This window comes from Cucumis melo, chromosome 5 (assembly GCF_025177605.1).
Source record: "Cucumis melo cultivar AY chromosome 5, USDA_Cmelo_AY_1.0, whole genome shotgun sequence".
Classification (NCBI taxonomy): domain Eukaryota; kingdom Viridiplantae; phylum Streptophyta; class Magnoliopsida; order Cucurbitales; family Cucurbitaceae; genus Cucumis; species Cucumis melo.
The window spans coordinates 22,326,597-22,336,995 of record NC_066861.1 but is presented as its reverse complement, the minus strand read 5'-3'; the positions used below and the strand labels follow the sequence as shown (position 1 = coordinate 22,336,995).

Here is a 10,399-nt window from a genome sequence, read left to right as displayed (position 1 = left end):
TTGAATTTGAGGCAAAAGACTGAATTCTCTTTGAATTTAAGGTCACATTAGTCCAATTGTCTTTCTTCACTAGTATGTTTTATTTCATATACAATTTCTTCCCACTAGAAGTTTGCCATTGATGCTTCCAATGTGTACAAAAACTACCAAATTAAAATGGATCGAGCAGTAGTTCACACAAGAAGATAGTCTTCTAATGAGCCAATGTCTACAAAGTATACCAAATCAAAATGGATTGAGAAGTAGTTTGCATAAGAAGATGATCTTCTAAACGATCCATAACAACTTGCTCGTAAGTTATCACTAAGATCATTTATTGTACAAGTGTGAGTTTGATATGACAAGAAAAACTCGATCTATATTTAGATTAGAACATGTACATATCAGTATAGGAGCAAAAGCACCAGTGATGGCATTCAAGGATCCATTTCAAAAGCCACAATCCCATTTTTCTAAATCTCTAATGCTCCTTCAAATACACTCATTGCAACAAAGCCAGGAGAGAATGAGGACTCTGAAAAGGCATAGATAAGAAAACTCATTATGCAAAAATCTAACTGTATTACTAAACAAATTAGTAATCAAAACTTAGGTGGAAGAAACCAGTAGCCTCCTCCCTTGTTCTGAGTTGATCTTTACAGCCACATACATATTTCAGACATATTACATCTGAGATCCTATTTAGCTTATTCCAACACATACAAAGAATATTACAACCCGATAATAAAACTTGTACCTTTTTCTTTATCTGAATTAACCAAAACCAAACTCATCGTTGGTATCCCATGGCTACAACAGGTATTCTAACCTTGTGTCCTCTACTGCCCTTAAGTAGAACTTGGCCAAAACTATATGTTCCTGTCAGTGATCGAGCTGTGAGAGTTACTGAAAATTTTCTTGATGAACCAGACCGTAAAGTCATTGCTGGAGGATTCACTTCTATGGCAACAGCAGGGTCCATTCTTGCAGTAATTGTATAGGTTTCTTCTTCGGCAACATTTGTTACAGTGCGAGTAACGATTTTAGTTCCCACGAGATGGGCGATGGTAATTGATGGGCTGTTGAGATTCCAGGGATGTCCCATGGTGAAGTTGCAAGGTGAGTTAGTATAGTTGTGTATCTCGTGAACATTGATGCCCGCCGTTGTGCACAAAAATCCCAAGTAATCTTCATAACCTGAAAATTACCAAGATTTGACGTGGGCGGAGTCATTGCATACAGATTTGAAAAACTACTCAACCAATGTAAATGATTAGGCATGGAAAACCATTTTTAAAAGTGCTCTTTTGACTCATTTAGATCTCAATATCTCAAGTCAAAAGTATGTGTTTATAAGAGGAATAACACAAAAGGTGAGCATATATAACCCATGAGCCAATAATAAATTATCCCAAGAGAAGGTAGATTCCGATGAGTCTCCCTCTTTTCCTAATGAAACGTCTCCTTTTGGAGGTCTTGATCTGGTAGAGATCCGTGCTCAAATTTAATCAACTTGATTGATAAGATTAGCGCGGATGATTCAGACATCAAATTTAGATAGAAGAAAAAAATCGAACCTGCATCAAATATGAGTCCCGGATCCAATGCTGCTCTTGGGTTTACATGACCACTACCATAATCGAAAGGTGTTGCAGTTACCAATTTCATGGCTTCTGTTTCGGAAAATTGTTGTGCTTTAAGAGGTCTTCCTCCTCTGTCCATTGTTGTTGATGTTGTCATTAAAGCCGATTTGATGGCTGCAGGACTCCAGTTTGGATGCTTCTGTTTAACAAGAGCTGCTATGCCAGCTATATGTGGCGCTGCCATGCTAGTTCCAGAAATCATAGCAAATCCCTCTCCTGGATGAAGTAAACAGTTAGCATGTTCATAATAGTGTTCCGTGTTAAGTATAGAATTCCTGTCCTGAAGGAGTTGTTACTTCCTTTTTTTCCCCAAAGAAACAAAATTAAAGGAATGCAGCACAAAGGGTTCCTAAGTGGTCGAGGTGTTGTCACTTTCCTCTCCACAAAACTGGAGTTCAGTGCTCCTAAAACACTGAGAATATGAGAAAAAATTGAAGCATTTTCTCCTTAATCGATCCTTTGTTTTTTTGGTGCAAAAATTACATCATATACTAAATGAACTTTGATATAAGTATGGTGGTTGCATAAAAGGAACATAAACAGTAATAGGTTTTATAATGCTAACCAACATAGTTTGGTTCGTCCGTTCCATTTGGAGACCAAGCAGCCCAAATCAAAGAACCAGGAGCTAGAATATCTGGTTTGAGAAGGTCTGCATCCTGAAAGCTAAAATCTCTAATATTTGGCCCACGAGCAGAAAACAATGCTACCTCAGGAGCTGATTTGTATAATAATGGCATCAAACCATCCCCAATGCTACCCACAGCATCAAAGCTCTTGACCCGACCCGTCCAGTCTCTGGGTGTAGAGGTGTTGTAGTAGTCTATAAGATCCTAAAGTAAATTCCAGAGAGCAAAATCACCAAATAGTGAGTTAGGAGATGGTAGAGAAGAAACAAGCAAGCATAAAGAACATATGCAGAGGGAAAAGGAAAGCAAAATATAGCGAAAGGTAAAAACCAAATATCAAGAGCAGCTCAAGTCTCCCATACTATGGAAGTTTTAATGTGCACACCAAATCTAAGTTTGGAAGAAATACACTATAAGATGATGTTTTAACCATATTACATCACAAAATGATACCAAATATGTAATCGATCATGAATATCTAACTTGGCATGCAAGGAACGGTAATAGAATTAAAAAATTACCATTGACTTGCTGACATCAGTTATAAGAATACCAGGAATGCCAACAGGAACGGGGTCAAACTTTGCTCCTGGAGAAATGTTTTCAACAGCAAGAACAAAGCCAGCCGCCCCAAGGGCTTTTGCTGTTTGAGAGACCTTTTTGATTGAAGCAGTACCAACAACAAAACTGAATGAATAACCACAGAGAAGTACTTTTCCTTCAACCAAGTGTTTGTTTAGAAGTTCAGGCTTTTGACAGTCTGAAGGGCTGTACTTCGTCACCGAAGAATCTAACAGAACATCATTAGCTGCGACCAATGTGTATGTTCGATTTAAATGTGTAGCAGCTGCACAAAATAACCAATTTACATCATTTCTATCTTCTTTTTTGAATCAGTTACAGTTTAAGCTAAAACATAAATTTCTGGATTATAGTGAGATAGTATCTTCACTGATCAAAATTTCAGCAAGGCAACAATTTAATGGCAAAGCCATGATGTCCCATTTAATCTTGACAAATAAGGATACGTCAGACAACTACGATGCTTTTGAAATCTGAAATACCGAACAAGTAGGTCAATTTGATGAAACTTACGTGATAGCCCAAGTCCAGCCAAAATTTTGCCATTACCAAGTGTCAGATGGTTTTTGTATCTTCTGTCATCAATTGCAGCTGCCACAGTAGCTATCCATGGACTATACGACACCAAAGTTTTAGGAAATGGACCTCCATTTCCAGCAGCCTGTGCAACAAATACACCAGCCTTCACGGCAGAAAGAAGGGTCGCATCAAAAGGGTTTAAATATGTGATCTTGGTAGTTGCAGGAGGACTATTTGGGCCCACTGAAAGACTGAGAATATCAACCCCATCATGTACAGCCTGTTCGCACGAGTTCATTATTTTAAATCATCTGAACAGAATTTTACCATAACTGGAAAAGATCTCAAGTGACATTAATAGGAAAAGAAGAATTCCTTTTATTTAAAAGACAGTTGGGGAGGGAGTTTGAAGCTATAATTCTTTACACAAACAGCCTTTTTTAACCAGTTAGGCTATCCTATGGATCGAACAAAGAAAAAAAATATATAATTAGTGTTTGGGACAACAAACCTCCAAATATCTCCATGATGGTATGATAATGTCCACTTTGGGCATATGCCCTCATGGTTTTGCTTTTGGTTTCACCCAAAAGGCCTCATACCATTGGAGATAGTTGTCCTCCCTTATAAACCCATGATCATCCCCTTATTTAACCGATGTGGGACTTTGATCGCATTCCCACCTAACAATTACAGAAACAAATCTTCACATATCTTGGCATTACTGATGTCAATAGAACAAACATTCATGTACCGAGCAGTATTTCCCGAGAAAGGTGCATGCAAAGTGAAATATACTATCAGCATGAAGAATTCCGCGCTAAGTTGTAAACCAAGCCTATACGAATTTATGAGAATTCCTCCTAAAACAAAATTCTGATGTTTGTATTTAGAATTAAAAAAGAAGCAAAAATTCATAGAGAATTATGTTAGTACAGGAGAGGCAAATCATAACTGGCAGCTAAAAAAAAGGTAAATAAAAAATGACCCAAACATACACTTTACCAATCAAACAGATTGTCTGCATTCAAAAATAAATATACATAGATATTGAAAATTTTACTCAAGTGTCACGGGTGAGAACTCAAAGCCTCACAAGGGGAATATAAAGACAATTCTTTAATAAGCAACAAGTTGAATCAAGGAAACATCAGAGTAAGAAAATTGCAATTAAAAGTGTGATCTCTTAATTTTATTTTAGATTTTCAGAAGTCCTTGGATGTACACACCTGATCAATGGCTGCAACAACATCAGCAACAAATCCTCCAAATATTCTGTAGAGAGCTTTATATACAGCAATTCTATGCATAGAAAATTCAAGTGAAACGTTTAGGAGGAGAATGATAGAGCTACTTTAAATAGAGCCATTCCTATCTCCCTCACCTAGCACGTGGAGCCATCCCACTTGCTTTACCAAATTCATAGCCATGCATTCTCACAGGGATTCCATTATTTCCAGCTGCAATTGCTGCCGTATGGCTGGTACAGTAAAATATAAAGTGAATCAAAATATATATCATTCGACTCCATAATTAAATGAACAAAGCATATTCAACTCATTTCTTTTGAAAGAGGAACATCTTTGAAACAGAGTAGAAAAAGAAGGGGAACTGATAAAAAATAAATATTTTAAAGAAAGGTTCAACACCAATTCCAAAGATGTTAAGTAGCGCATTTAGTGCAAGTGAGGCTTCAGAATATTAGTACAAAGCGCATGGTTCAAGTTCCTTTGGAAGAGTTCAATTAAAATAAAATTTAAATACAAAGAAAGAAAGAACAAAGGCCAACCTTCCATGTCCATCACCATCCAAAGGAGATGCAAAATGAATATCTGGATTAAATGCCCCAGCAGCTTTAGCAGCTTCTGCAAAATGTCGGGCTCCAACGATCTTCCCATTGCAGAAATCCTTCTTAGTGTTGGGGTCAACTTCGCATTTCCCTTTATACTTCATGCATGGCCCAAAAGGTTCGGTATTGTATGTTGCAAAACTAGGATGATGTGGATAAATCCCAGAGTCCACAAATCCAATCACAATGTCTTCTCCAGCTCTATCAAAGCCACCACCGGTTGGCCATACGCCAGTTGGAAGGCCCAAAAACTCTGGTGTGTGCGTTGTCAGTTTTCGAACTTTCCAGTCCCTCTCAACAGATTTTACGATTGGTGTGCGTCTTAGAGACTCTGCCTACAAATGTAAAAGGTAATTACATAAAAGAGACATACTAATACTCTATGGGAAAAGACCAATTATTTCAACAATGAGAACGCAAGAAGATTTCTGAAGTCTAACCTGTTCGTGTGTGATGTCAACAGCAAATCCATTGATGAGATGTTTATAACTATAGAGCTTCTTGAAGGACCCTCTCTCAAACAACATCCCAAGAAGCATGTCATGTTTATTTTCGAGGTGACGAGCATATGATGTCACGATTTCACTGCAAAAATACTTACATGAGTGAAAATCACAGCATTCAATGACATAAAGCTGGTAAAATCTTTCAAAACAACAAAATTCCGTGAAAACTAAAAGGAAGCAACTAGTGACTACAAGGACACTACTTACAACTATCTATTCCAAGAGCTCTATATATAGATTTTCAAAAGCCTTACAATGAAATCTTATTCCAAGAGCTCCACTAGTATAGAATGAACATTAACTAGTTTATAGAATTAAAAGGAACATATACATGTTAGGAAATGTTTTCCAATTGCCTTTCCGCACCAGACCACCTCCATGTGAAAATAATCAAGAGAAGTGTATACAATTTCTAGAGTAACAATTTTAAAAATAAGCTGACCAAACTATACAAGGGAGAGGAATCATATCGCCCTTAATTATAATTTAGAAGTAAGATGAAATCCTAAGGTTTTGCTTCAATTTCAGTAATCAATAATAGGATTTGAATAATCAAGTGGTACATATGTATTGCGTTATTGACTCAAAGAAATATATAAAATCATTAAACAAGAAGAATGGAGAATATTTTAATGCATTATAAAGTTCAATTAGAAAATACAAAACTAATTTGGTCAAATTCTTAAACCAAATATCCTAATTTTATAAATAATTGGGAGTAAGACATCCAAACGCCTAATAGCTTTCTTCAATTTTCGATAGGATCACAAAGACCAGACAAGTCAAAACATGGGGGGCCAAATCTCGACAGCTCCCAAAATAATAAACTGAAATCCCTGTTGGAAAATGACATTTCACAATCCAAAAACCCACATGCAAAAGTCACAACAAGGACAGGAAAAGCTCGAAAATTCCGTCAACTATTTATTGGTGGTAAATGATTTTGTGGCTGGAAAAAGCATTAGAGGATAATTTTCAACCATTATTATAAACCCCATTGATGAACATGACAAAGACAAAACACACACAACCACTAAACAAATACAGAATTGAATTGTTGAAACCTGGTAGGGTCGATCTTTTCATCAGATTCCATTGCTGTAGCTTCAAACCCATCAAGATCACCTTTGTAACTTACAATCGGTTCTCCGTCAATGGTGACAATGTAAATTTCTGCCTTTCCAACAAAAAGAATCGCCAAGAACACAAGAACAGTGTACTGGAAATTCACCACCATTGTCTACAGTGTCAAGAAGGTAACTTCAGATCAAGATCTGGACAAAATCCATCAAAATCAATAGACTAAACAAGAACTTCACAATGAAGAAAAGCTCAAACCCAATAAAAAATAAATAAATAAATAATAAAATATCGTGAAAAATTAAAAATCAACTGAAAAAAATAGTAAGTTTACATTTCAAGAAAAGGCAAGTGCAAGAGATTTCAAAAAGAACCGCTCAACACCCAAATGTAAATCAGAGATGCAACTTCATCTAAGCGTTCCAATAGTCGCACTAAAATGTAGAAGGATGCCGAAGAAGAACAAAAAAAAATAGAAGGAAAAGAATTAGAATTAGAATATTATAAAAAGAAGCCAACCATGAAAAAAACAGAAACAGAGATTAGAGCAGGATTTCAAACTTCAATAGTAAAGCCATTACCAAAAGCAATTAAAAAAAACAGAGTTAATTAAGAACGAGGAACTTCATCAACCCCGAAAAGGAAAATCCAAAAAGAGATTAAAACGAAGGAAGAAGTAACAGAACACTCATTTCCGAGCTAACTCTGACAGTAAAAGCAGATTCCGAAAACAACCCCGAACCCAAAATCAGAAATTCCAAATCATGATTGACTCCATCAAAAGCAAAACCCAAATCTTCAAACACACTTAGAAAAACAAAAATTTCCCAAAAAAAGAAACACGGCAATAAATAAACGAAAAAGGAAGACAACCCAGGAAGCACTTTAGCAAGCAATCCAAGCAAAGTATATGCAAATCGCCGAAAGCCCATTAAACAACAAAAAGCAAAAACATATTAAAAAAAAAAAAAAAAAAGTTTAGGCATACATTGAAATGAGATTGGAGAAAAAAAAACGAATCGGAGAAGTAGAGGGGAGATTCACATCACATAGAGAGTAAATGTGGGATCAGATCAGCAATGAGGCATTGGAAATGGGGATTGAATCAGAGATGAAAATAGAGAGAGTTAGGGTTTTAGTAAAGCAAGTAGTAGGTAGCTTAGTAGAGAGGAAGAGGATGAAGAAGAAGAAGAAGAAGAAGAAGAAGAAGAAGAAGAAGAAGAAGAAGAAGAAGAAAAAGAAGAAGAAGAAGAAGAAGAAGAAGAAGGAGAGAGGAAGATCATGAAGAGAGTCACAGATCAGAAAAACTTTGGACCGATTGGTCAATTAATGCTACAATTAAAAAATAATAATAAAAATAAAAAATAAGAAGAAATTTTTTTAATTTTTTTGCAATTTTTAATTTTTAATTTTTTGGGTTTGAAACTGTGGAGATTTTTGGAAGAAAAAAGGGACGCGTAGAGAGAGATTGGCGCGAAAAGCGTCGGACAGTTTGGATGAATTTACGAAACTGCCCTTGGAAATTGATGTGCTTTTATTGGGTTTATTACTTTGGGTTTGAAGGGTATTATTGGGTATGGGATTTTGCTTTTCTAGGCATGTGCTTGTGTCCTACTTGTGACAAAGCTAAATATTCTTTTTTTTTTCTTTGCTATTTTGTTTATTATCTTATTTTCCTTTGTACTATTATGAAGGTAGAAGAAGATGAAATAATAATATTTATTAATTTTGTATTTTAATAGCTTCATCAAATTTAAAAAGTGTGGAATGAGTTATTTTTAACTTTGTATCTAATCAAATTTTATGGATTTATTTAGAAAAATAGAAGTTTTTGTCTTATTAGATAAAATGTTCTTTTTTTTCTTTTTAGAATCTATAAAGTTTGAAAATTGACGAATAATATAACGACTTATTAGAAACAAAAATTGAAAGTATAAAGATCTATCCTATCCTATAAAAATATAAAAATGTATTCTATAAAAAGTTTGAAATTTAAGAATTATTAAAAAAAAAATTCAAATGGGCTAAAATATCATTTTGACTTTTATCTTTTAAAATTTGTTCTATTTTAATTTTCAAACTTCCAAATGTTTAAATTCAAATGTTATTTTTATAACATAAGTACTAAAAGTATATTTAGTTAGTTTATAGTTAGCTTTTTTTTATTAGAGAAAAAAAAGTCTTTTGTTAGACTTCTATATATAGATTTTGAAAAGATCTTCACGTGAGGTCTTCTTTTTTTAATATAAATTGCTATTTGTTATGTTTTATCAAATTTGATTAAAAAAAAAAGTAGCTCAAAACTAATAATAGTTACTAATTTCAATATTAATGGAAAATAAATCGAATTTGAGCATTTAAAAAAATATAATAATACAATAGCTAAAATGAAGTGAGTACAATATGTCGATTAAATTAAAATAAGATTTTAAAATTTTATTAAGGAATTTATTTGATTTTTTAAAATCAATGAACCTAATTGTTGTTATATGATTTGTTTTTTAAATCTTTTTTTTTAGTATGATTTTTCACTTTTCTAGAAAAAGAAGAAAAACATTTGAATTTCTACTCAAAATTTTAAAATGACTATGAAAAACACAACTTATTATTTGAAAATAAATCTAGAAATTAAGCAACAATACAAATAAATCTCTAGGTAGAAATAGTATTAAGAGAATTTGATAATATAAAAAAAAACAAATAGTTATTAAAGGAGATTAAATTAAAGTTACAAGTTTATTGGTTGAAATTTCAAAGTTGTATCTACTTTTTCATACATGTTTAAAGCTTTGTATTGAATCTATTAAGTATCTATTTTTTTGTGTGCATGTGGGTCTATATATATATATATATATATATATATTTGTGTCTAATTAATAACATGTAATTTATCAAAGAATTATTCAAAGAATTATGTGGTGAGTTGATTTGATACATGTTCAAGAGTTGGTGGCATAATTTTAAATAAATGAAGTTAGTGATTTGGATCCCTTAGTGTTAAATTATATAATGACCTAAATTTTAACGTCTTCTTTTATGATACGATGTTAAATTAATGATTTATTAAAAACTTTAAGTTGATAAATTTAATTATACATCAATTCTTTAGTGTCACAACTTCCTCCTCATCTTATCACTTTTAAGAGTATGTATGTATACACTAAGCCTATTATTAGCGTTATCAAATATGAGCCTACATTGTAAGGAAAAAAAAATTACTGAGGCCAAAACAATCACTGGAAGAAATATCGTTGACAGAAAGTCCATCTTCTGACACCATATACAGCAGTGGTCGAGAGTTGTGACGAACTCCAAATGTTGAAGAGACGTCGTCAGGTGCTCCTTTAGTGAGAATGAAAACTTTTAAACCCCTCTTCTGATGCATTAAACAGGGCGCTAGGAGTTAGGTACGAACTCCCGATGCTTTCATTAATGGGTCAAGATATAGGTTTTAAAATCTTTCTTCTTCGTGCAAACATTTGTTTCTTTTTTTTCCCTAGCTTTTCTTCTAAATTCAGTCGTTTGACGCTCGTCACCCCTATTTTCTACTAAATTTGATCATTTCCCTCTATCTCCAATGTCGACCAACTTTTACATTGTCCAGTGCCCCTA

At 33.9% G+C, this 10,399-nt stretch overlaps 1 protein-coding gene across 11 annotated transcripts; it reads right to left on the bottom strand.

The window, feature by feature from the left end:
* Nucleotides 1–216: 216 nt before the first annotated feature.
* Nucleotides 217–8,177, bottom strand: LOC103492606 (subtilisin-like protease SBT2.5). Of its 11 annotated transcripts, none has more exons than XM_051084569.1 (13): nt 7,832–8,177; nt 7,122–7,221; nt 6,772–6,981; nt 5,642–5,786; nt 5,142–5,536; nt 4,737–4,832; nt 4,582–4,654; nt 3,347–3,632; nt 2,773–3,098; nt 2,188–2,455; nt 1,557–1,838; nt 737–1,176; nt 217–514 (listed from the first exon to the last, which is right to left on the bottom strand). In XM_051084569.1, exons 3-12 carry the CDS (start codon nt 6,942–6,944, stop codon nt 770–772), a joined length of 2,451 nt encoding a protein of 816 aa, XP_050940526.1. In that variant the 5' UTR covers nt 6,945–6,981; nt 7,122–7,221; nt 7,832–8,177; the 3' UTR covers nt 217–514; nt 737–769. The 11 variants fall into 11 exon arrangements, with proteins under 11 accessions (XP_050940526.1, XP_050940524.1, XP_008451292.1 ...); XM_051084567.1 differs by having other exon boundaries at nt 7,776–8,093; XM_008453070.3 differs by lacking the exon at nt 7,122–7,221 and having other exon boundaries at nt 7,776–8,093.
* Nucleotides 8,178–10,399: the final 2,222 nt, after the last annotated feature.

What these genes read in the sequence shown, in the direction of transcription:
- LOC103492606 (XM_051084569.1), bottom strand. Translation starts at nt 6,944, where the DNA reads ATGGTGGTGAATTTCCAGTACACTGTTCTTGTGTTCTTGGCGATTCTT. An exon ending in GGACGAACCAAACTATGTTG is followed by an intron (nt 1,839 to 2,187) that starts GTTAGCATTATA and finishes TACTTCATCCAG; the next exon opens with GAGAGGGATTTGCTATGATT. An exon ending in GGGACTCATATTTGATGCAG is followed by an intron (nt 1,177 to 1,556) that starts GTTCGATTTTTT and finishes GGTAATTTTCAG; the next exon opens with GTTATGAAGATTACTTGGGA.